The sequence below is a fragment of the Cryptomeria japonica genome, chromosome 3 (genome assembly GCF_030272615.1).
Source record: "Cryptomeria japonica chromosome 3, Sugi_1.0, whole genome shotgun sequence".
Taxonomy (NCBI): domain Eukaryota; kingdom Viridiplantae; phylum Streptophyta; class Pinopsida; order Cupressales; family Cupressaceae; genus Cryptomeria; species Cryptomeria japonica.
Window position 1 is genome coordinate 387,756,472 of NC_081407.1, and position 27,688 is coordinate 387,784,159.

The 27,688-nt window shown below is 35.9% G+C and overlaps 1 protein-coding gene across 4 annotated transcripts in view; it reads left to right on the forward strand.

The window, feature by feature from the left end:
• The window catches only part of LOC131052981 (probable protein phosphatase 2C 60), a 118,930-nt gene that overhangs the window by 55,741 nt on the left and 35,501 nt on the right, over positions 1-27,688 (forward strand). For all 4 annotated transcript variants that reach the window (XM_057987590.2, XM_057987592.2, XM_057987589.2 and 1 more), the window contains 3 exons: positions 16,143-16,206; positions 20,014-20,122; positions 23,509-23,671. In XM_057987590.2, the coding sequence (XP_057843573.1) occupies positions 16,143-16,206; positions 20,014-20,122; positions 23,509-23,671 (336 nt within the window). The remainder of the gene's footprint in view (positions 1-16,142; positions 16,207-20,013; positions 20,123-23,508; positions 23,672-27,688) is intronic.

Genomic DNA, 27,688 nt, shown 5'->3' on the forward strand with positions numbered 1-27,688 from the left:
CTTCCATATTTCCCATATGAGGATTGTCGGTGCTATTTGCCATACTAAGTGGTAAACATCCTTTGTAAAGGGAGGTTGCCAGCTAATCAGCCATTCTGAAATATCCCTCGGTCTCGGAGTCGGCCAACCGAGGCTTGAGCAAAGCCAATCCCAACACCTCTGGCTGAAACTACAACTAAGAAGCAGATGGTCCACGTTTTCTTCCTCGGATTCTCATAGAGGGCATCTCGATGGTCCCATGAATCCTAATTTCAAGAACCAATCTGCAGTAAGAATCCTCTTCTGGGAAGCTGCCCATGAGAAAATGCCAGCTTTGGGAAGACCCACGTTATTCCAGCAAAGGCTAATCGGAATATTAGGATTGGTTACAGCTCTTCTGAGTTTTAAAAGTGAGTAACCATCTTTGGCTTTATAAATGCCCGAAGAACTACCAGCCCAAATTATCTTGTCTTTCCCGTTATGTAATGAGAAATGCCTATTCCTCAAATTATTCCAGAGGATTTCCTTGTCTGCATTTGTCAAGTTCATCTCATCAAGGGGTTTCCACTCCCAACCCAATGCGGGGTCATTGGAAACCAGCTTGATATAATCCTTGACATACCTACCCCTATTTGATTTACAATGTTCAATACCTTCTACGCTTATTCCAGATTTGTCAAGGGCAGAATAACCCCCCCACGAGTCTTCCCAGAACAATGCCTCAGAACCATCCGCAATATCCCAAGACAAATAGTCTCTGATCACCTTTCTACATTCTAACATAAAATTCCAGACTTTGGATCCCTTCGGAAGTAACTCCGTCCTCAGAATACTATCAGGGTTGGAATTAGTGAGATATTTAGCTTTGAGGATCCTTACCCATTTAAGATCCGGGTCCGTGTACATTTTCCAGACTAATTTCGCCCCCAGAGCCAAGTTTTGAACTCCCAAGTCTTTGATGCCAACACCCCCTATACTGATAGGCTGGCTAATTTTATCCCAAGATATTAAAGCATATTTCTTTTTTTCAGAGTTCATATTCCAAAAGAACTTCCTCATCTTTTTAATCATTTCTAAACGTGCACCTTTAGGTAATTGCTGGCAGGACATCTGGAATATCGGAATAGCCGCCATTACAGCTTTTAGTAATGTTAATCTCCCAGCGGAAGATAGGCATTTGTTCTTCCAAGAATTCAACCTGAGATCCATCTTTTCAAGGATTCCTTTCCATAATGAATTTATATTGTTTCCCTTATCCATCGAAATCCCTAGATATTTACAAGGGAGTTTCCCTTTATCAAACCCTAAGATATTACAAATATCTGACTCTATGTTTTGCGGAGTGTTAAAGAAGAAGATCTCCGATTTATTCCTGTTCACTTCTTGACCAGAGGCTAATGCATAGATGTCAAGAATCCTTTTGAAAGCCATGGCTTCAGACCTATTCGCACTTCCCATCAGCATTGTGTCATTAGCAAACTGCTGGTGGGAAATGGCCTCCATTCCATTAGTGATTTTAATACCTTTGATAATCTGATTCATTCGAGCACATGCAATGATTCTCCCAAGGCCCTCTGCCATTATGATAAATAAAAAAGGGGATAAAGGATCTCCTTGTCTAATCCCTCTAGATATCTGGAAGAAGCCTGCTGGGGAACCATTTATAAGCAATGATATCCTGGGCGATGAAATGCATTCGAAGATTAAATTGATCCATTGTTTAGAAAAGCCAAAGGATTCTAAACATTTACACAGAAATCTCCAATCAACCTTGTCATAAGCCTTCTTGATGTCAAGCTTGATCATCATCGCAGCTGATCGATTCTGTTGTATCGAGTGTATGACTTCTTGAGCTATAATAATGCCATCAAAGATAGATCTACCTGGTACGAAACCGGTCTGTTCCTCAGAAATAATGCACGGAAGGATGCATTTCAATCTGTTTGCTAAAATTTTAGTAAAAAGTTTGTAAATTGTGTTACATAAAGAAATAGGGCGAAAGTCTTCAAAATTTCTTGATTCCTCCTTTTTTGGGATCAAAGTAATGAAAGTGTTGTTGATTTCCCTTAAAATACTCCCCGAGTTTCTAACAGCTTCCAAAGCTTCCACAACCTCTTTACCAATAATGTGCCAACATTTTTGGAAAAAGCAAGCAGGAAATCCATCCGGGCCGGGAGCTTTATCAGGGTTAAGCTGCCCCAATGCAACTTTTACTTCTGATTCTGTAAATTTGTTGCAAAGCGCTTTATTTTGATTTTCAGTTATGATCTTAGGAATATTCCTAAGAATAGTAAGATTGGCATCTTTAAGAGAATATTCAGAGCTGAACAGGGTTTTAAAATGGTTAACCGCTTCTGTAGTTATGTCAGTTTGATCTTCCAGTAGAATACCATTATTACTCATGATCTTGTGAATACCGTTAGTGTTCCTCCTTAATTTTGTACTATTGTGGAAGAACTTAGTATTCCTATCCCCATTTTGAAGCCAATTCTCTCTAGACTTCTGTTTCCAAAATATTTCTTCTTTTGATAACGCATCCTCGTATTTCCCGAGGAGCTCCTTTTCTTTGAGGAAGCTATCCTGATCCATTCCAAGTCTAAACACTTTTTCATTAAGGTCTGCGATTTCTTTTTCTAATGACATTTTGGTTTCAAAAATGTTGCCGAAAACTTCACTATTCCATTTTAGTAACTTGCACTTGATATGTTTTAATTTATTTACAAGGCAAAACATCTTTGATCCCTGGAAACTTACCTCAGACCACCACCTGGAGATCAGGTCATAGAAGTCTGGATTTTGCATCCACATTTTTTCAAATTTAAAGGGACAACACCGCGGTGTAGCCTCTCCCTCAATATTGAGGATGACAGGGTAATGATCAGATCCTGAAGATGGGAGTAGTGAGGCAGAGAGGTTAACCGCTAGATCGCTCAAGTTCCCTCTAAAAAGGAATCTATCTAGTCTCTCCGCGATTTGTGTAAAGCCTGATCTTCTATTATACCAGGTATACACACCATTATTGGTTTCTATATCTATAAGATTGTTATAAGCTACCCACTCTTTAAAGTCTTTTAAGGATTGCGGTTCCCTATGAATACCACCCTTTTTTTCTGATAAATTCAGGATAGCATTGAAGTCCCCTCCGAGAATAACAGGGGAAGAGGTATCTAGCCCCATCATAGCCGAGAGTTTTGACCAAACTCTGCGCTTGCCGGCATCCGGGATCGGGCCATAAATGTTTATAAGGGTGAAAGTAAATTTGCTGTGTTTGCTTATAACCTTTCCCAATAGCCAATTTCTATTACCTGCTATAGGATAAAAATTAATACTACGCGGATTCCAAATAATTCCAATACCACCAGAGGCGCCCCTGGCTTCCACAAATTCCCCGCAAAGAAGACCTAATTTCCTTTTAAAAGCCTCAGCTTCTACCTGGGCTAATTTAGTTTCTTGTATGAGAACGATATCATGTTTCCATTTAATAATGTTGCGTCTAATTAGACGCTGTTTGTTAGGGGCGTTCATGCCCCTAACATTCCATGAAGAGATTTTCATGGGGCCGTGGGAAGGCCCTTCCCCTTCCCAGCATCAAAGAAGGCTGTCAATTTGCCTTGGTCTTTAGCGTTTCCATCCTGCAATCTTAACTCGCTCAAAGATTTTCTGCCTCTACTTTTGGCTTCTCTAGCGCAGTCAGGACAGTTTTTCCCGTCATATATGTTTTTTATTCCTAAGGTTTGCTGAGGCACAATCACTCCCTCACCATTATCCTCTCCCAGTTGGGGCTGAGCTACTGAAAAGTCATTGACAGGAATAGTTATTCTATCTCCAGACCTATTCTCATTATTTTCTTATTAGCCGAAGAACTTCCCTCTCTATTACCTACCCTATTCGGATTCAGATTCTGTAATGATTGTGCTATATCTGCCAAAGATATTTCCATATTTTTCCATCCTTGATTGATGTTTCCATCACTGTTTATATTTCATCTCTCCTAGCTTTGTCTTTCATGATTGCTTCCTCTATTTCCGGTGTGTGTACCTTTATTTTTTGATAATTTCTGGTTTTCTTTTCACTTGCTTGCATGGGATGAGTTCTGCACGAAAATATTAGTTTCCTTACAGGTTGGCAAGATCTAAGCTCTAATACCATGGTAATGTCCCTTATAAATTTTCAGATGTTTTGTCTTTTGAAATAGGGAAACAAAAAATTACAAGTACTGATAGTAAATATTGAATTATCAGCCAAACCCTAGATAATCTATGGCATGAAAAGAATCTGAGAATCCTAAGAAAATTGCATGTATTTTTCAATAACAGAGAATGCTAACTATGAATTAAAAGCCTGTGCAGTAGTAAATCAGTGATTTTAAAGAGATTATTAATGTTTTGTGATGTCTTTCAGACTTAATTGTCTGATCCTGCAGCAACGAACAACAACAATTAATGGTTACTTTATAAGTCAGATCCAAGTGATTAGTATAAAAATGTTTACAAAAGATCTTTCAGATCGCCAAGTAATTATGCCTTAAATTCAGACCTAATGGGTAAAGTGAGAACACATAAACACCTTTTATTGGCTTAATGAAGTGATCATGCGGTAATTACAACAGATCAGACCCAAAATTATGTCTTTCCATATTACAAACAGCTAGCATGACAAGATAGAATGCAAATATATTATTTTCTGGGAATAACTTCTGAATCAGAGCGCAGTAATTATAAAGAGGTCCAGAATGAGCTGACCAGAAAGAAAGATCGGAATTAGTACAGCTGCTGCAACATACAGTATGATAAATTGTCACATAAAATGTCAAAATTCTGTCCGACAAGCTGATCACTGGAAAATAAAAGTGTCAACAAGTTGGCACAGCAGTCTAGACTCTATATCTTTACAATTTCAACTGATTTGCTGCCGGCAAATAAAGAAATTGTTCCAGTATTGAAATTCACTTTGACAATTTGAGGATTTTATACCCAATCTGCTACACAGTCCTAGAGGGTTTTTATCCTCTAGATCCTGCTGTCAAGGGGTTTTATCCTCCAGAGCTTGAATTTGAAAATTCGTTTGAAAATAATAACATAATGGATTCTATTGTGCATATCACACCATGCCCCGTCTCAGACAGGGACCCCGTGTAGCCTGCCCGTGTGAGAAAGATAAAGCTCTAAGCAAATCGTTTTCTTTCTTTCAAATCCTTCCTTTCACCGAAAATATCACCAAATTTTGGCTTTGATCAAACTTAATAGCATTTCAAATAATCCCACGTTTGGTGAAGCCCCAACACTTGGCATTTTCGGGTTTATTGAAATTTGCCTGCTAAACCCAAAATAAACCTCGCGAAAATGCCGAAGGAGATAGGTTTAAAAAAACTGAAATAAATGATTGAGTTCAGGCTTCTTAAAACACAGCAAACAAATAATAAACTACGAGTCCTTTTTGCCTTGCTGAAGCCAATAAAAATACCTAAAATGAGTTCCATGTCTGGTTCAATTTCGACATCCCTAAAATTGCCGAAAACAACACCAAGAGGCCAACGAAATAATAAGTTCGGTCATTTTTTTAATGAATCGTTTTTATTGCTCCTGTTTTGGCCAAAGAAAATACCAAATGTGGCATCGTGGCATTTTAAAATCTAGATGCAAGATCAAGTTCGGTGTGTTAAAGTGAAATCGTTTTTTTTTAAAAATCAAGTCATTTTGCCTCCTAATCGCCTCCAAGTATGTTGGACTTAAACCTCGATAAAACACCAATATGATGTCCACGCAATGATTGAAGTTGAAACCAAAGAGTAAAGTTTGGATTCTTCATTTGAAGCACTCATGTTCGCCTTTGAAAATACCAATGGAAATGCCGAAAAGGCAAGGAGCTCAAAACCAAAATAAAATAATACAAGTTCGGTCTTTTTCTTAGCCTGAGTCGTTTTGTGCTTGTCATCGTTTTTATTGGTGTCAAAGTGATCCTTGATAGGAAGCTCGAAGGTGTGCTGGAAGGCATCAAACATTTAAATTTTTTTTGCAAAGCAGTTTGAGCCTTAACCCCTTTGTTATTGCTGAAGTAAATGCCAAAGGTGGAAAGAAAATCTAAGTTTGGCATTTTTGTTGGCCAGGGGTCGGTGTTTGAAGTTGTCATGGCCTCCAATGATCTCCTTACCATCTTGCCTTCCACACCAAATTAAATTCCGAAATGATGAAAATTGAAAAAAATAAAAATTATATCGGGCTTCCTTTTGGTGAATAGCGTTTACCATCGGGCTTTCCAAACTCGATAGAAACACCAAAAAAAGTGAAGGTTCAGATTCTCTGTTTCTTACATTTGGATGTCCTTAAAGAGCCCTGTTATCATCGATGAAAGCTTTGAAAAGGACAGAGGGCTAAGAAAGTCAAAGCAAAATGATAATAAAGTTTAGATGAAGAAATGGCGAATGTTGTCGTTTTAAATCTATTAAGCTTGACGAAGCCTAGACAAGGTTGAATGCGAAAATCAAAGCAAAGTTTGGTTGTTTTTAAAGCCGAAGAATACCCTATGTGAAAAAGCCTAAATTATTACAAATGCAATGACCCCAATTTCCCAACACGTATATTGACAAAATTTGGCGACTTGTGTTAGGTGGAAATTGTGCACAGTTTTACGCTTAGGAGGTTTCATCTGAGATTTTGACGACTTGGATTATGACAATTACTTAAATATTACAAGGTGATTGATTCAAGTTGAACTTGCTTTTTGTAGATCAATGCCATTAGAAGGAACCGAGAGGAAGCCTAAAGCGCAGATGAAGATGTGATCGTGATCAAGCCGAATGATGAAGATGTAGCATGCGGGTTCACAAAGCAAGGCCAATGAAGAATGTGTTGCAGGGCCAAAGGCGAAGCACGATGATGGTGAGAAGCAATTCAACCAGAAAGGCGAAACCACCACCACTAGCAACAAGTTGAAAGTTAGCAAAACACTCAGAATGCTACATGACATACAGAATCAAATGCACAACTAGAAACAACAGAAAAATCAGTTTGTAAAAAACAAAATTGCTTTATTGTAAAATAACTACCTGTGGGCCCCATTAATGTAATACAAAACAAAAAGGGGAGAGAAGTTAGTGATTTTTCCTAGCTACTTGATTTACCTCGAGCCCAATGAAGTCTTGTCGTCTAGCAAAATTGATTGAGAATAGTTGCAGGTAGTTGAAGAATTGGTTGAAAAGAGGCAGTTGGGAAGTTATGAGAATTACTAGGTATGGGTTAAAGCTGTTACAGCTTCTAGAAGATAGATCACAACCATTGGATGGGTAAAATCTTGGATTTTGATTCAAAATGTAAAGTCTATAAAAGGCCAATGCCTCTCTCTTTGTAAGGTGTTAGATAATTAGAATTTTATTTCTAGATAGTTAGCAGATTAGGAGTAGAAGTAGAATAGGACTGCTGGACAGAAATTGTTGTAATGGTAGTTAGAACAAATGAATGGAACATTGAAGCATGGTGTTTTGTTGGTGGTCCTAATTTGTTTGCATGGTTTCTCTTTAGCTGGTTAATTAGAGTTCAGTGATCTTAATGGTGAAGTGTGAGGGTATTTGATGTGACTTCAGGTTCATACCATTGGAGGCTTGCTGATTGTAGGTCTCTTTGCATGGTTAGTCTGAACCCTATTACCGTTCTTAGTTCAATTGTGGGTATTTGTCTCAGGCTAACGCCAAAATTGGGTGTCTGAATGAATATCCATAGTCTAAAAATCTTTTATTTCTAGGAGATTGCACTATTCCGATAGAGTTGTGAGTATATCTCTGGCTAAGCAGGAACTAGTTTATGTGAAATTTGTCTACCCGCAACACTAATTGTTACTATTGTTGTCCTTAGGATTTCTAAACCATATCCCTTTTGTTATTTATTATCCCAGCTTGAGATTCAAGGCATCGCCAGATGCAAGCCAGCTTTTTGCTTTTGTAAACCCCCTCGTGTTTACCAACAAAACACATCACTGCTGAGTTATCCTAAGTAGTCAAGACATGACAGTTAGAGTCTTGAGGTTATCCCCTTTGACCAGTCCAAACAGCATTAGGGATATCCTTATTCAAGAGGATAGGTATACTTGGCATTCTATTTTGTGTTGACCGAAAGATTAGCATCACTTATCCCACGTCAATAGATGCCAAAGGAGGCACTGGATTTTGCCCTTGAAGTCATTACAATTTGAGCCCTCAAATTAACTTTCCCTCTAAAGATAAAAATAAGTAAAAGTACCTTTTATTAACTAATACATAATCCAAAAAGTCTTAAAAGGACAGATTAATAAAGTATCACTAATTCATTGACATATAGCCATAATTGGGCCTCAAAAGGTTATCAAGGCCATCAACCTTGAGAAGGGGACATGACATATATGCTTGGAGTGATCTTGAAATTTTGGATTTTTAGAGTGCTTTATTCAACTTTGATTGTTATAGAATACTATAGTTGGGTCAAACATTTGATCAGTAATTTCTGCTATCAACTTGTGATGCCACACAACTTAATAACCAATAAGAGTTGCCATGTACTCTACCTTGGTTGAAATTAATGCTACTACTGCTTTTTGCCTATAATGTTTATACATAGGAAAATACCTCCTACTTGTTTTTTTTTCTTGTTGAACTAGGATGTCATGCTTGATTGCAAGCTGAAGCAAAACCTTGAAGTGCTCTTCCTAGTACTTGTTCAATTTGAACCCACAAAGCCATGCAACATTAGCTCTTTGTCTCCATCATATTTTAATCCATAATGAACTGCGCCCTTCAAATATTAGAGCACATGCTTTAAAACAGTTCGATGCACTTGCCTTGACTCAACCATAAGTTGACTCAATGAATTAATTGGAAAGAAAATATTAGGTCTTTTGATTATGATATATAAAAGAGAACCAATCTATTGCTTTTATACCAAATGATCCATTAAATTTGATTCAAAATCTGCTGTCAACTTAAGATTTGGAATCATTGGAATCTTTAGAATCTCCACTCTGTACTTTACTTGACTTGGGAAGATTTCTCTTGTAGCTTACTACACTTTAAGGCTAAAGAAATAGTTTGTAAAGCCCATATCCTTCATTTCAAATCTGGATGTCAACTACTGTTTACACCATCCTATGAACTTTGCATTATTTCCCATAGTTGAAAAACTTGCCAAAACCAAAAACTCGCCAAGGCCTGAAAAAAAGACTCGGGAAAAACTCGGCCAGTACTTGTCAACTTAAAAAATTGCTTAAATTTAATTAGAAATGCATTTTTTTTGCAAAATTCAATGAGAAGATGCATCCAATGAGTCAAAAAATGAGAACACAAAAGAAACAAGCCGAGTCTAGATTATTTTAAACGTGAAGTGAGTACAAAATCGTATCCTCATGAGAAATGCTGATGGCTGGAAGCAAAATAGTAAATAGTTTTTGTAAAACTAAAAGTAAATACATCATTACAATCACATCTTTCTCTTCCCAGCTCCAGTAAAAACTAGGGGAGAGGTAGAACTAGAGGCTCTAGTCCTAGTGGTCTGCTGCGAGCGTGACTGTGCCTCCTCGCTCAGTATATTTGGCTCAGGCCGTAGCTCGTCCTCCATCCTGGATGTAGCTCTGCCACTAGTTGCTCTTGGCACTGGCAATGACTCCTCATCCTCCTCATCCTCCTCAATGTCATCTAGTGTGAAACCAAATCCACCCCCGTCCTCCATAGCCTGCCTCTCCAAATCATTGACGTCATCCTTTGTAAACAATGGAGGTTGGTCCTGTGATGTCCAATCACTGTAAGGATCTATATCGTCCAAATCAATTGGACTAGTTGTTGCTTCCTCTACCTTCCTTATGCACAACCAAAGATTATATTGCACAAAGACAAGGTCTTTGAGGCGTTTTTGAGCTAACTTGCTCCTCTTCTTCGTGTGGATGGCCTCAAACAAGCTCCAATTGCGCTCACAATTGGATGAACTACAAGGCTGACATAAGATTCTGAGGGCAAATTTTTTGAGATTTGGGGTATTTCCACCCCAACTTTGCCACCAAGCATCTGCAAAATAAAATATATTTTATCAATTTATCAATTACTTTAGACCCCAAAATCCAAATGGCAAATGTTATACCTAGGGTTTGAGTGGTTCTTCCTCTCCTAGTCATCTCTAAAGAGAATAGCTTACCCCTTGCTTCCTCATAATTTTGGAGTTCGCCCACAACAAGGTCTCTCACCTCAACCTCAGGTATCATCCTTTGAATGCATGGAGGGTGACCTCTCCATTAGGATCTAAGTAAGAATCCCCGAACTTAAAACAAGGGTTGAAGAAGTACCCTACTGCATGAATGGGTTGGTGGAGTCGATTGTTCCACCTCTTGTCAATAATTTCCCTGATGGGATCAAATTTGAGTCTATCCCCCTGGTAGTAATTTTTGTTATACTCCTTGGCCTTATCCATAGCCTCATAAATATACCCCATTGGGGTTTGATCCCCATCTACCAAGCGGAGAACTCTAACCAAGGGCTCTGACACCTGCAATTGAAAAATACAAATTACAAAAAGATTAATTAATGAAGTTACAAATTAATAATGAGAGACTTGAAAAAAGAATAATTAAAAATTCAGGCTTTGAAGTTACCTTCACAATCTCTGTAGCCTTTTGTGCAAAATGGTTGTTAAAGACTATGCATGCAACACCTTGTCCTTCAGCCTTCTTTGAATAAGGTGAGTCTAGCCATGCTTGACTCACAAACATTTGTTTCAAAGAAGTCAATGCACCAAGAATGCTTTTCAATGTCAAGAAAATCTTTTCAAACCTTGTAACACCGGCTCTCACCAAATCTCTCCCTTGGGTGTGCTCTCTCATCAAACGAAGAACCCAAGGATGATTGTAAATATATTTTGTGATCCTCCTTGCATCTTCCACAACTGGAGTCACCCAATCGAGTTTTCCTATGTCCTCCAAAAGAAGGTCAAGGACATGTGGTGCGCAAGGTGTCCAAAAAAGAGTGGGGTGCCTATCTTGGAGGATTCTACCTGCTACCACATATGTTGCTGCATTATCGGTGATTATTTGTACCACATTCTCAACTCCCACCTCCATGACAACTTACTCCAACATTAGAGCCAAAGTTTCTACATTTTTCACCTTGTTGGAGGCATCAACTGATTTCAAGAACACCACATTGTCCTTGCAAGCAACCAAAAAATTAATAATGGTGCGGTTTTTGCGATCCGTCCACCCATCAAAAAAGAATGGTGCAGCCATATTTTGTCCATTCTTTTCTTTGGTCCTCCACTACTTCTTTTGCCCTTTCAACTGCATTTGTGAGCAACCTACAAGAAAAAAGTGGAATTAGGTCTTCGTACACAATTTTGATTTAATAAACAAGAAAAACAATTAAAAATGAAATCAAGTGGACTATTTAGTTTTTACTAACCTCCCACCCAAGTCCTTGCCAGAAGGGGCCTTGTACCCTTTTCCTGAAACTGTCATTGCGGTCACCAAATTTAGCCAATAAGGATTGTCTGCCACATTAAATTGGATGTTGTTGAAGCACCAAAAATTGGCACATGCAATGTCTGTTTTCTCATGTGCCTCCCTATTCCATCCAGTTGCCTCTAATGATGGTTGTGCTATAGGTGTGTTCCTGGGCACAAAATAACTACCTATAGATTGTGTCCCTGATGGTGATGCAACAGGTACTCTACTAGAAGAAGCAAATGTGGTGGCCGAGGTGGTGTTGGGTTTGCGGATATGTGGGCCACGACGAGAGCCCACTATGCGCTGAAGTGCTTCTTCTTCAATGTCAACTGAAGCACCTTGAGATTCAACTATGGCTACTCTCATGGCTAGTTTTGCTCTCTCCCTTTGCATTTTTTTTTTCTTCCCCAGCTGCAAGCATGGCATTAATGTCTCTTTTAATTTCTTCTGTGGCCCCAAGACATTCTCTAGCATCATGCTTCTCGATGCCTGCAAGGTGGTATTTGAGGTGGTTTATGCCTCCATGAAATATTTTTCACATTTAATGCAAATCACCGACCCTAGTTCCGGTCCTTCATAGGCATACCTCCAAGCCCTATCTCTAGCACCTTTAGGACGAGATATATCTAGATGGGCATGGTTCTAGTGGTCAGTTATGCCCTGAATTTGCCATATTGAATTAATGGTTAACTGTTAACCTACACATACAAAGTGAAAAGACAGTTAATATTTTAGTTAAAATTTTTACTAAACTATCTATATTAGTTTACAAAATTTTAGATATCATTCAAAGTTCAAAAAATAAAACATAAAACTATTAGGGTTTTTTTTGTTTTGAAAAACTAGAAATTCTTCAAAAAAATAGTGAAAACTTCAACAAAACTTGTCAAAAGTAGTGTTAAATCTTGTTCCAATGACTCGAAATCAGTTTTAATTGCTTAGGAATGATTTTCTATTCAACTAGATGCAACAAAAAATAAATAAAATGTTTTAAAAAAAAATCAGAAAACCTACTGGAGAATCTGATTTTCCTTCAAAAACCACCTCAAATCCGCTTCAAGTCCACTTAGAATTGGCAAGATTCGATGGAAATCGGTTTGCAAGTGTGTGGGAGTGTGTTTTTACCCTTCTCAGCAAAAAATAGACACAAAATGACGAAATAAACTTGTTTTCTACCATTTTTCCCCTTTATTCCCAAGCGGCTGAGTTTTTAACATGGACTTGCCGAGTTTTTGGCAAAAGCTCGCTGAAAACTTGGCGAGTTTTTGCCAAAAACTCGTCGAGTTTTCTCGGCGAGTTGTGTTTTCGGCAACTATGCTATTTCCTATAAGAATTAGGCCCTCCACATACATGACTGAAACTAACATATTGGATTTATAAAATAATAAATATATAATAAGAATTAGGATTTGTGACAATTTTATTGAAGCCTAAATCTAACAAGTATTCAGCATTTCATGAGTACCAAACACAAGTTGCTTGCTTCAGCCCATATATGGCCTCTTTAGGTACCATGGATGGTGAGTCTCTTGCCCATCCACCTCAAATCATTTAGGTTGATTTATGTATACTTACTCCTCATTTGCCATTCAAAAATTTGTTTGACATCCATCTAATATAAAGACCAACTATGATGAGATGCAACATTTGCCATTCAAAAATTTGTTTGACATCCATCTAATATAAAGACCAACTATGATGAGATGCAATAGACATAACTATCCTAATAGAAGTATACCTTGCAATTGAAGTAAAAGCCTCATATTCAACTCCATCTTTTTTGAGAGAACCTTGTGCAACAAACTTGGTCTTGACTTTTCTAAACTCCCATCTATTGCATGTTTCACTTTGTTCAACCTCTTTGAATCAATTACTGACTTCCCATCTAGCCTAGGCATAACCTCCCAAACACCATTTAGATAATGGAGTTGTACTCTTTTGCCATGGCATCTCACTATACTCGCTTTGAAACAGTTCAATGAGCTTGCCTTGACTCAACCATAAGCTGATTCAATGAATTAACTGGAAAGCAAATATTAGGTCTAATAATTACCATATGTACAAGAGAACCAATCAATTTCTTGTATACCAAATGATCAAAATTTTGATTCAAAATCTGCTGTCAACTTAAGATTTGGAATCATTGGAATCTTTAGAATCTCCATTCTGTACTTTACTTGACTTAGGAAGATTTCTCTTGTAACTTACTACACTTCAAGGCCTAAGTAGTAGTTTGTAAAGCCAATATGCTTTATTTCAAATTGGTATGTCATCTCCTGTTTGCACCATCCTACAAACTTCTCACTATTTCCTATAAGAATTAGGCCCTCCACATACATGACTGAAACTAACATATTGGATTTATAAAAAACAATATATAATAAGAATTAGGATTTGCAACAATTTTATCAAAGACTAAATCCAACAAGTATTCAGCAATTTGTGAGTACCAAACACATGTTGCTTGCTTCAGCCCATTTAGGCCCTCTTTAGATACCATAGATGGTGAGTCTCTTGCCCATGCACCTCAAATCATTTAGGTTGATTTATGTATACTTACTCCTCGCTTGCCATTCAAAAACATTGTTTGACATCCATCTAATATAAAGGCCAACCACAATGAGATGCAATAGACATAACTATCCTGATAGAACTATACCTTGCAATTGAAGCAAAAGTCTCACAATATTCAACTCCATCTTTTTGAGAGAACCTTGTGCAACAAACTTAGTCTTGACTTTTCTAAACTCCCATCTATTGCATGCTTCACTCTGTACAACCACTTCGAATCAATCACTGACTTCCCATGTATTAGGCCTAGGCATAAGCTCCCAAACATCATATAGATAATGGAGTTATACTCTGTTGTCATGGCATCTCACATTACTTACTTTGAGTTTGCCTCCTCAGAGTTGAAAGGCTTTGTATCAATGATGGAAGACATCAATGAAACTTCTTAGGTGGATGACCTCCTTGGCAAGAAGTTTCTAATGCTCCCACTTGTCCTTGTGCCTCTTGTAATGTTGAATAAGCTATCTAGGTTTCCTACTATTTCAGCGAGTAATGATGTATTTGTTGCAATATTGTAACTTTGTTGATTTGTAGTTGGTACTGTATTTTAGCATTCAGAATTCGGAACAACATATTCATTGTCATCAAACTTCATGGGAGGCACTTGAGACCTAGAGGGTCAGGCATTCTCATCAAATTTCACATCTCGCCTCACTTTTATCTTTCGTTGTGATGAAACATACATCTTGTAAGCTTAGGAAGACTCATTGTATCCCACAAAGACACCCTTCAGGTTCAAGAATTCATACTTAGACCTTTTCTTCTTTTAGCATATGAATGTAATCAAGACTCCCAAACACTTTAAAATAAGAAACAACAGGCTTCTTTCCTGTGTAATCTTTCTTTGGAGTCTTATCCTTCAACACCTTGTGAGGACACCTGTTTAATATGTACACAATACAGCTGCATGCATTTTCCCAAAGAAACATGGGTAAATCAAATAGAAATCTTTCTTTGGACCTTATCTTTCTCTCTGCAACTCCTTTTTACTGAGGGTTATAAGACACTATCAACCCCCCCTATATAAGGTACCATTATCATAGGCCAAAATAATATATTCTTTTTCTAAAATCTCTTTATAGCTGGTCCATTCAATGACAAGGATTTAGAATTTTATCAATATAACTTGTTCTGTGTTACAACCTACCGGAGTGTCAGCCAACAATTGCTCAAATAGAACTATACATAATGATATTGATCTTAAATAACAAAATTAATGATATGGCAATTACCAAACATATAAAAATACTCTTAACCCCATGGTGGTTTCATGTCATCTTGTCATACCAAATGTATCTATTATTCATAGTGCAGATATGGGATGACATGTGAAAATTTAAGACCAAGAGCACGAATAGGTTAATTTAAGTTTCATCATCAAACCATTTCCAAAAATGTCAAGTGTCCTTGGTTACAAGCTGGTGGTATGCTATGACTTGGGCTTTGAAATATTACTGTATTAGATATTTATGGTTCCTTACAATTTTGGTTCACATCCTTTATTTTTTTCATTTTGCAAAAGCAATGGATTATTAGAATGCTGAAACTCAAACAAATATTTATCTAATTCTATACAAAAAATTCTTTTTTTGGGAACTTAGGTAAATTAGATAAATGCAAGACAAATTCACAAAACAATGAATTCTTATCAAGTTGAGAACTTTAAGTGATCAAAGCTTCATTTTCCTAACCATTTTACAATCAGTTGTTGCTATGTGTATCACTTATTTTGGCTATTCACTATTGTGTTAAATGGAAATTGTTTGTAAAATGCTACACCCTTACCTTAAAGCAAAATGGATGTTTGTAGTGTTTAAATCACAGCCATATGAATTTCAGATTACCCATTTTCTCTTGCCAGTTGTGGTAATGGCATTTTTGTAATGAAATAAGATTGAAATGAAAATAAAACTATCAAGGCAAGTGGATAGCATTAGCTGGGATGATATTACAGAGAAACATTTTCTCTATCTATTGTCTTTATTTTAAGAATTTTGTTTCAGTTTGGGCTTTAGAAATGAATGTTTATTTGGGTTGGTGTTATTACACGGGCATAATTTGAGGGCACTTTTTTAGTTTTTTCTTATGCATCTGTTAGTGTGTTAACATTTTGACTCATTTATACTGTTGTACATCTAATGCAGCATGCAGCAATTCCAGATCTTGATAGTTGCACATCATTCTTTGGTGTTTATGATGGTCATGGAGGTATTTTTACATGCACAACACAAGTTCTATGTGATGAACTGTCATTTTATTGGTATCTGTTAATCAATTTTTGTTTTCACAGCTTCCCAATTCAAACTAGTATTATGTCCTTATATCGATTATCATTATTATTATATCTTACACATGCAACTTGTGAAGGGACATTTCTTCCTACAACTAATTCTCTACCTAGTTAGGGTAATGTCATTATAGAAAAGATTGTAAAATCTTACTTGCAATCAATATATATTGAGATCTAGAATGACAAACTGTTCTAGATTTTCTAAAATACAAGATATTAAGAAAATTAGTATCCTGTCCTCACCTTATGCCACCTATGCACCATGGGTCCACCTAGAGGATGTCATTCTTCAGTTGGTGAAGCACATTATCATGCATCATGGATTCCGCTATCAATTATTTCTAAGCCAATTTTTTTCTAAATTCCCAATAAGTTGATTTCCACATCTCTCCAAGTTCTAGTTGTGCTAATGGTTGTACCATCAACAAGAGCAATATTGTAATGGGTAGTAGTAGTCTTCCGAGCTCTTCCCAAATTCTTTTTGGAATAATTCTAACATCTGCTCCTAGGTTGACTAGTTCATGCTTAATGTGTCTATTGTTTACTCAAAGTTCTATTAGGATCAGTTTCTTTTTCCATCTTGTTGGGGTTTTTGCCACACTTAAGATTTGTGGTTTTAAATTATTTTTTTTGGTTTTAGTCCAATATTTTAGAACTGTTTCAATTTTTCTAATAGACTTTTTCTTTCGCAAAGTTTGCCAATTCCTTCAATAGTTGAGCTTTTTCTCCTAAGATGCAACTTGCAATAGTCTTCCTTTTTCTTTTCTTCTATGATAAATTTCTTAGTATCTTTAGTTATTTTGTCTTCCTATTAACGCGGTATCCATTTCTCTTTTTATTACACCAACTTCATTTTTCTTTTCATATTTTGTCATGGATTTCTTCCTTAATTCCTCTTTTTTCTCCAAGTATTCTTTCTTTAGTTGTGCATCCTCTATGAGTGATAAATGACTTTTTATGTCCTTGTCCAATTTGACTTTCATGCATGTCCTTAGTCCCTGAAAATTTGTTTAGGTATGTTAATTATGACACATTTAAGTAGCAACAATTAAATATTTGCTTAATTGTTTCATGTTAAACATTTGCTTTGCAATGAACACCTTGAGTCAACTCATGGTAGAGCCTAGGTTGGAGCATTAAGTAGCAACAAAATGTGCTCAGATATTTGAAGGGCACAATGGAGTATGGTTTGAGATCTCTTGGAGATGGTGAAGTGAAGTTGCAGGGGTATTCAGACTCTGATTGGGTAGGTATTGTAGCAAATAGGAAGAGCACCCTATGGTGTTGATTTTGCTTGGGTTCACGAATTGTATACTTCAATAGCACTAAGCATATAAAGGTAGAGTATATGGCAGCTAGTCTCACTAGTTGTGAGGCCATTTAGCTTTGCAAGTTTATTGCGAGGTTGTTTGATTAGGATTTGGATCCCACAATCATTTACTATGATAATAAGAGTTGTGTCAAATTCTTTGAAAATCAAATATTTCATGACAGGTCCAAGCACATATAGATTACATGACTTCATTAGAGATAGGGTTCAAAAGGGAGCAATTAAGCTTCAATTTCATCTCCACCAATCAGCAAGTAGCTGATATTATAACCAAGCACTTAGGAAAAGGGTCTTTAGAAACAGACTTGGATTGGTGCAAAATTTCTTCCTCACTTAGAGGGACTGTTGAATTTTTAGCTCAAAGAGGAACTTCCACATAGGCTCGATATGAACACGTGGGGAAAAGTTCAAGCATTTCAAGTTAATCTGTTTACATTTCACTTTAGTGATTGAAGTGAAAGCTCTTCATTTGGGTAAATAACTCTAAATAAAGTGGAGATAAATATTTAGATTGAGGGTGCATTCAATGAGAACTTTAAGTCAAAGAATCATTTTGTAAAAGATTTTATGGATTTGTAATTTTCAATAATCATCAATCATCATATCTTCTATGACACTATGATTTCCATTGTACTCCTTTTTGTTCTAAGACTAATAGAAAAAATATGTGCACGCTATCTAAATTCAGTAGTTTCTATGTTATTTGTTGAATTTATGTATTTTCTTGATTTTCTTAGTTTTTAACAAGTTTTTATGGAGTTTTTGAGTTTGGGCCAAAATTTTGGGCTATTGAGTCTTTGGTGATTCGAGGTTTAAAACTGTGGTTCTTATTATTATTGACGCTGTAAATAGTCAGATCCAATCAATTGTAAGTGTAACATGCCTCTATCGGTTGAATCCATTAAAATTTATTGCTTCAAAATAGAGTTTCATTATGCATCAGTATTTGGGAAACAATTTGCATTTAAGAGGTATATTTTCAGTGCAAATTATTGTTGCCTTAAAATTGAAGATAATTCCTTTTCTCACGAAAATACTGTTGCACTTGACTAACCTTCTTTTATCTTATTAATTCCATTAAGAAAACAAATTCTTTCATACAATTTTGAATGGTAGGGGAAATAAATTTATTTATTCTTGAGTATGCAATGTTTATTTTTCATAATTCTATCACTATTTTTTTCCAACACCAAAACCTCATTTTTTTACCAAACCTTCTTTTCATTAAAGAACTATTGACTATGTTGGGGAATTTGACTGGTCTAAATGATAAGGGATGCACAGTTGAAGAGAATAATATCATCATTCTTGAATATTTTTATTTATTTTCTTCTCTTTTTAGAAACTCTTTACAATAGTCAGCAAAAACTCAAAACATTTATGGATACTTGATAATATCTACTTCCACCGCACCCAAACTGTTTCCTTCACTCTCTACTAAGCGTGAGATATCAAATGCATATGAATTAAGAAATATTTTATCACCTTCTTCTTGACGTTAAGATCAGAGATCATGCAAGTAAACAAAAACAGTAAAAACAGCTTTAATAGTCTATTTTCCCTCCAATAACATGTGTATATTTCTTCTTTCTTCCAGTTTGTACATGCCATTGTCTTGTTTGTCTCATCAAAGTTTTGACACAAATCTAAAGTGTTACCACAACATGGAGAAATTGTTCAATATGGGGACACTTGGGATCCTTTGGATGTCTAGGCACTCCCAAGTCATCCCATGGATGTCAGAGTGCCCTCCCAACATACCTTGCTATTGGGGACGCCCCATTGTAGGTGGCAATAAGTGGGGATAGGCAGGGGGGGTGGGTGTTTTGTTCCTGTCCCTGAAATGACTTATTTTTGGTTTGGAGAAGAGGGTAAGGGTATGCATTCCCATGAAACTTTTAGATCCTTTACCTTCTTATTGGAGAAACTCCAATGAAATATCATCTAGCAAAATTGTCGACTCTATTTCTCTTTTCAGCTGCCATTTTTTTTCAATCATTTTCCAAGAGTTTTGTTCTGCTTGCCAGTCTCCTAAAAGCCTACAAGCATCTGTTACACCCTATTTTTAATAACTACCTTTGGGTTTCTTCCACCTTTGGCAAGCATCCACGAGCTGTCCTCATAGAAGGGCCTGATTTTGCCATCATCATGTCTGTTGTGTGCTCTAAGCATGATCCAATTGCTTCTGTTTCATATCTCTATAGAACACTTCATCAAAAACTTTGCAATCTAGGTTTTTATGGTTTGACACTCTATTGTATTTTTCATGAATTGCTGTACTTACAATTAGTAAATATTTTCAGTTATGTGATTAAAGGTTGTTTTTCACATCTATATTGCACTAGTAGACCTATCAAATTTTAAAAATTCTAATAAGAGTATAATTGGTTTGCAGGGAAAGTTGTTGCCAAGTTTTGTGCCAAGTACCTTCACACACAAGTTGTTAAAAATGAGGTGTATGCAAAGGGCGAATTATGTGAAAGCCTTCAAAGAGCTTTTTTCAGGTTCTTTAATTTGTTGTCTATGTTGTATTCAATTTAAATTGTGAGCTAGGTTTTCTTTTAAGTTTCTTGTGGAGGTGGAAGTTCAATAGTTTAATGCTTACTTTCTTGAAGCCCGCAAAATATTAAGAGCCTTAAATTTGAATAGTTGAAGTTTTGAAAGAAAATGCTTTTCAAAAAAATTCACAAAATAAAGCCAGAGAGAATGGAATAGAAAGAAAGGAATCAGAGATATGATGTATAGATGTATATAGCTTCACTTGAGGAAGTAGTTGATTTACTAATCTGAATTAAATATTTTCCATACTGATTAAGTTTTGGGAAGGCTAGTTTTAGCTGATTGTCAATTGAAAGTTCAGTATTTATGGTTATTTGAAACAAGTTAATACTCTTCATACTCTGCAACTTATATTATTTATTTGATTAATAGTCATTGATTGGACATTCTCCCATAACTTGTGACTTATATTCTTCTATGTACTTTTATATCATCATCTTCATTTAGTGGTTTGCCTTTCATTGTGCCTTTCCTCTTTTAGTTTGCACTCCCTCAGACTTCTCTCGCATTTCATTACCCTCTCTTTGTTTATCTGTCTTGGTAACAGTGAATATTTAGCTTAAAGCTAGTAAGAGTCATCTTGCTTACTGCAGAAGACAAAATGGATAGTAAAACAACATATGAACAATTCCAACTTGAATATATTTTAGATATAAGAACTTATACTGATTATTTTAGCTTGGTTGGATACTGACTTATTTGATTCAGACTAGGACATACACAAGGTGGTGATGAATTAAAATTTGTTCACGTTACATGTGCATGTTTTGTGATGGGGAATTGTATTAATGTTTCATTATGTTTTTTGAGAGATCTCCCAGGTTAATTGAGTCAAACTTTTAGTTTATTCCATCTTTCAGGGTAATTACATACAGTCTTGGCATTAACTTTTATCTCTTGATTGTATCATTTGTTGAGGAAAGGTATACATTTATGTATGCGTAATGATTTATTTTGATACTTAAGAACAACTTAATGTTTACTTCTTAACTCTTAGTAGGAAGAACACACTTAATTCACTTGAACATGTCAACAAATTCACTCACAAACAATATTTCTGACAAAAGAGCATTCGTAACACTTCAAATTTATGATCAAGACTATCACCTTCAGGCTTAGGGAAGGACAACAATGCCTCCTTGTTTCTCAAAGCAATGATTAAGCCTCAAAAATTTATCCATAGCTGATGAATCAAGCACAAAATTTCAACCCAGCAGCCATTGATAGGATGTAGTAATTCCATACAAGACAACAAGCTAAACCATTAGACATGCATGTAAATCCATACAAAAAATTGGCAACAAAATGGTGAGGCCAATCAAGTACTACACCTTGTAATGAATTTACAAACAATATCTTCTAAGGTGGTTCACAATCATGCTAGATAAAAGTAAATATTTATCTTTTCGGAATTACCTTTTATGAGTTAAAACTTAATAATTATTGAAAACTTTGTTTTGTAGTAGGTGTTAGGTCAATACTTTTAGTTTTGTATGCAACTTCCATGTTTAGCTTATGATGTCTTGTGTTACTATTTTTTGGCATATTTAATCCTTATGCGTACTTGCATGATCCAGTCTTTGCTTTTAGCTAAACAATTTAAGCATCTAGTTGTAGGATTTATTTTTAGTCAAAAGTACAAAAACATTTCGCCTTGTGTTCAAGTGCGTGATTCAGCCTTTAACCTTAGGTGAATCTAAAAAGGTACACATTTATTTATATTCAACACAATGGTGAATTGGCCCAAGAAACTTGTACAAATTGTAAATAGTAATTGCATATTCTATAGATTAGATTATTTTTTATTGTTGGGTAGCTTCCCCTTTTAATTCAAAGAGTGTTCCACTGCATTTTTGTTCCATTTTGTGTCATACTAAAAGGCACAAATTAAAACACTAACCCACCACATGGAGAGCACAAATGCCAAAACAACTATGTCTAACGTGCCCTTTGACAAAGAGCAGCTTTTATTATTTTATCAGTTGATAATTCTCTAATTATGTATTGTTTGGACTCGATGTTATGCTATTGACTGTCTAATCGCTACATATATGATATCTGTTACATGTACTTTGCTTCCTAATGATTATACTTATTTTTGTCCTCTGCCTATAATTTTATTTGTGTTTGGAACATTGTCAAAGTTGCCAATCTAGATTTTGATTAATTGGAGATCTTACCAAGGTATTTTTGGCCCTAGAGTTTACAGCCATGGTTATTAAGATAGTTCCAAAAACAATCTCTGAAATTATGCTATGTTATCAGGTCCATGGGTGAAGTTGCCGGATCTGGGTCCAGTTCGTACTGGATTCGGGATCTGTTCTAGTGTGGTAGGGATTCATTGAAGTTTTGCAATGCTTGGAAATAAAAATAAAATCTTTGATTTATGCCAACATAATGTTTAAAGAAATGGCTTTTTGGTGTGAGAGATCTGCAAAGTGCTGCAGTGCTGGATCTAAAAATATAATATTTAATATGATATTATTACTATTTCTCTATAATATTATAGTTATATATTATAATATTAATTTATATATATTATATTGTAATATTTATAATATTCTATTCTTATAGACTTATAGTTATATTATTATGTAAATATATATTATTACTATATAATATATTATTAACATTTATTATTTTAAATAAGGTTTATAAATATTTCTAAATAAAAAAATAAAAAACAGTAAGAAATATAAATGTTGTTTCTTATATATATATATATACACCCACATATGATTTTTAGGTGGTGTTTGTATGAATGAACCCAAAATGAACCCAACCCCAAATTTTTTTTAGCTGAATCCACAAGCCTGGACCGGGATCTGAACTTGAACTGGCAACATAGAAATTATTTAGTCTGTATTAATTAATATAAATATATCTATTTTTTCCAAGCAGAAATGTAAGTAGATATATTTTATTTTTTGTTAACTATCTATGCTAGACAAATAAAATGGATATATAATCTATTGTGTAGAAGACATATTATAATGTCTTGTAAATCATTGACCTTGAAAATATAAAGATATAGTCTAATTTGTAGCTGCTAGTTATATCATCAAAATCGTAGGCTTGCAAAGCAATTTGCATATATGCAAATTGATATAGAGCCTAATAACTTCTAGAACATATTCTACTGATATTTTATAAGAATTTCTTACAATGCAGGAAGATGCGATTTTTGCTACTTCTTGTTAGTCTTTTAATATGGAAGCATTGAAATTGATGCATTTTCTTGCTCTATTATGATTAATATCATTGTAATGCGTTTAGATTAGTATATTACAATGGGACATGCTTTAATACATCAAATCTTTTTTTGATGCAGGATGGATGAAATGATGCGTGGACAAAGAGGATGGAGAGAATTGGCTATACTAGGGGATAAGTTCAACAGATTTACTGGCTATTTGGAGGGATTTATTTGGTCTTCTCCCAAGCATACAGAAGGCAAAGATGAAAAACAAGAAGACAATTGGGCATTTGAACCAGTTTGTGAATTTGTTCCTTTCTACCACTGTATTAGACATCTTTATGAAATATTTGTTCAATTTTTTTACTTACTAAAGATAAATTAGTCATTAACAAAATTTAGATTGATTATCTTTTAAAATTTTGTAGAGATTAATTAAGATTTATCTTGTAAAGTATTTAATACTTGAATTTATAAGTGGAGGCATTCAAGAGAAACTGAACAATGGAACCATTGAAGCAAAAAATATGGACAGCTAGAAGTATGATAAAATGTGTGAGGAGGCATAGTAAGAAGACTATCTCAAAAGAGTTGGAAATCTATTCTTTTTGAGATGTATTATATTTGGCAATTGATTGTTGAGATGAATGTGAACCTGTAACTTGTATCCTTGTTAATCCTTATCCTCATATCCTTCATGTTTATGTAATTTTAATGGTTTGAATACCTTGAAAATATTAGATGAACAATATGTATCAAAAGAGATATCTAAGAGGTACTTTGGGAACGTGCCAAGCTACTATGGGGACTTTTGGGGGAAATCTTGATCTTTACGAAAAGCATAGGGAAATGGTGGAATTCAGTAGAGAATCATAGAAGCGCAGTTGTACCATCAAAAATTACATAGAAATTGCTTTCCAACAATATGGTATATGCCTGCATTTGGGTGAATTTGAGAGTTGACAATGATTAGAAAAATATATACTAAAGCTAGAACATTGCTGATGTTAAAAGAATAGACAAGCAGTCAATGAGGTCCACTTAAAAAAGATTAAGTAACAAAATCCTTTCAACATATAATTTCAACTAGAAAGTAGCCATCTGAGAACAAACAGAAGTTCAACTCATCCATATACACCAAAAGAAGGATTTTATGGTGATTAAGTTTCAGAAATCTTCGATGTTATCAATCAAAGTAAGTTCCACCCTTACCACAATTAATTATTTCAGCATTACATTGAATTTTATTTTTTAGGCAAATTACTTCTAGAGTGGATAGCTCTCTTTATATTGAAATGAAATGTTTTCACATTGCCAACCTATCAGCCAATGTTGAAGATCATGATGTGAATGCTTCAATGACCTCTTGTAGCCTTTTAATTTGAGCAGGAGAGATTTTCATTGAATTTACGAAAGAATCATATGTTTCCATGTTATTTCTTGACAGTCCATCTCTTATTTAGGCAATAGCTTGTTTCATGTCTTCATTTTTCCTTGCTACAAGAATGCATATTGCATCTCCAACTAGGCCTTCTTTGCGATCTCTGTTTAAGCTTGCAAGGGCCTTGGAAGCCTCAACTCTGAGCAGCCACCACAAGTCTGCTAATGGCTCGTTCACCTCATTTGAAGTTGCCTGATGTCCTCACTATGTTTTAAAGAAACCTCTCCAAAATCATACGCATCCTCACCACCTATGTCTTCGTCTGTAGAAACACCTCCTTAAGTTGGTTTGTTAGGATTCACTGGTTGCAATTATAGGAACATCATTTGACTGATAAGAAGTCCGCCGTTGTAATGCTTGTGAGGTATGCAACCAAGATGGATCATTTATGCTTCTCTCTTCCACCACACAACTCTCAAACTGCTTGGATTCACACTTGTAGTGTCATAAATTACACCCCGTGTAATCCTACGCTACATAAGTGCCTTCGCTTTATGCTGATTGGAGAACTCCTTAATTGCCTTGTCCTTTTGTCCATCTCACTTGCCTCATTAGCCATCCGCTTTGTCCTTTTCTTACCATGTTGACTATTTGATTTGTAGACCCTAGCGCGTCGTGGAGATGTCTATGTGCCGCGCAAGCGTCTTGTGAATCTAATAGTGAAGGTGGCCATTTGAGTGTCACACCTATGCCTGGAAGATGCTCGTAATGCCTCTGTGCGCGTCCACTGACATTCGCCTATGACCAACATGCATATGTTCCCCTTTGAAGCCCATTTTTTGGTCTCTAATCATGGATTCAATCTCTCCGGCTGTGAATTCGATCACTCTATTGGTTTTTTGCATCTAAGTTTGTCTAGAAGCTCTCTTTCATTGCATAATTGGCTCTTTGATATTACCATCGTTATCATGCTTCGAGGAAGACCGGTTTCTTCTTCATCCGACAAGCTTCTCACTTTGGGTGTGGAAGGGCAATCTTCTTCTTCCTCTGTCTCTTATTATCTCCATAGCATATTATCGATTGTCTTTGTTGTATCGTTATTTATCATTTTCCATTATCTATCTATCTATCTATCTATCTTTGCTGTCCATGGAGCTGGAAACACCAAAATGGGGGTTTGGCTGTGGCAGGCCTCTAAAACACAGCCACAATCTTTCATCTTTGTTTGCTTTGTGTGTAGGTTGTCGAGTTAATTTGAGGAGCTAGCTGGAGGCTTCAAGCGTGGACCAATTGTGAGGGTTTTCTTCTTTTCTCTTTTATCATTTCATAGTTAGTCGTACTCACTTAGTTTTATCGTTATTTTTTGCTTTTTCATTATTTAGGCACGTTTCCGTCACAGCAATCCCTTTGTATGAACTCTGTGACTCTGTTCGTATGAGACGCTAGCGTGTCGTGCTTTCGTCTAAGGTCCGCGCTTGTGTCCTTAGACTGAGTGTTATAGAGTTACGTCAGAAGACCTTTGTGACACGTTTAGTGTCATCTAAGGGGTACTAGACAGTCATACACTTTGTATCGCATCCTGAGTGGAGAGGTCGAATAGTGAGTCCCTGATTGGTGTTCACCCGCCTATCAAAAAGGTTCACTTTTTCCCATCTACATTTTGGTGAAGCCAACATGAACCCACCCTGCATATCTTTTGTAGAAACCCTTGTTTCTCCACTGCTGAGATTGTTTGTTTTGCAAGTTTGGTGTTTTGAAACAAATTGGTTTTTTCTTTGGATTTTTATGAATAATAGTGCCAGGCAAGAAATTAAGCATGAAACTAAGCAATGAGAGGAAGAATTAACAGCTGCAAATTAACTATAAATTTATTCAATCATTCTAATTGCCTTTTATATTACATCATACTCGGAGAATGAAGAGAACTATTTGTTGTCTTTCTAGAGAGTTGCAGCAGAATATAGGGACTGTACGGCCAGCAAGTTCTGATTGTTCATGCCCAATAATGGACTCTTTTTGCTCTCCAAAGCTGCGTTTAGGCTCCACTAGCCTTTGCTCCCCTTCTGAAATTTATTTGGGATTTCTGGGCACCTTCACATGCCAAATTGCCCAAGCCCTAGCTGTACGGCTATGCAAGGAGGTTCCACTGGAAATATAATGAGATGTACGGTCTGTGGGAACAAGAAAAATGATGTGCAATGTGATGTTTTATCTCTGATTTCAGACCTGTTCATCCACCTCCCTCAATCGAATTGAATCTTGGAAGAATTCCTATAGAATTAAGAACAATTAGAGCTTCTGAATGAAGCTCTCCTAGATACCAAATTCAAAAGATATTCCACTTCTTCAAATGGTTGCACAATGAAGATTGTTCAGTCTCCAATGGCTGATTGCACGCTGAAAACCCTGGCTTCTGCTTGCAGAGAGAGAATTTCATGAAGTCGAAATGCATAATAATGATGCCTTGGTTCGATTTCCAAAGGCTTTTATATTTCTCTTGCAAAGAGGCTCGATTTTCTCTCTTAATCATTTAATTACATTAAATGCCATTAAATGATATAATAACTTGAACTTCAGCATTTAATAATTCATCTTGAGAAATGTGCCACGATTAATTAATTAAATGCCCCCCTTTAATGATGAGATGACCCTCAATTATAAAGTTAAGTTATAACTTTATAATCAGCCCCTTTATTAATAATTTAATAACATTTTGGCCATTAAAATATTAATAACTCCCTAAATACACAACATGTCGCTCTGCTGTCTGAAATGGGAGTCAACACTATAAATCCCCATGTGACCAAATGTTCTGCTAAAAATAGAAAGGGGTCCTTCTCGATGACTTCTGACTTACTATAAATAGCAAGTGTAGCAAACGAAGTCCAAAAGAAGCCAAACGAAAGCCAAATCGGAGGATACTGAAACTTAAAG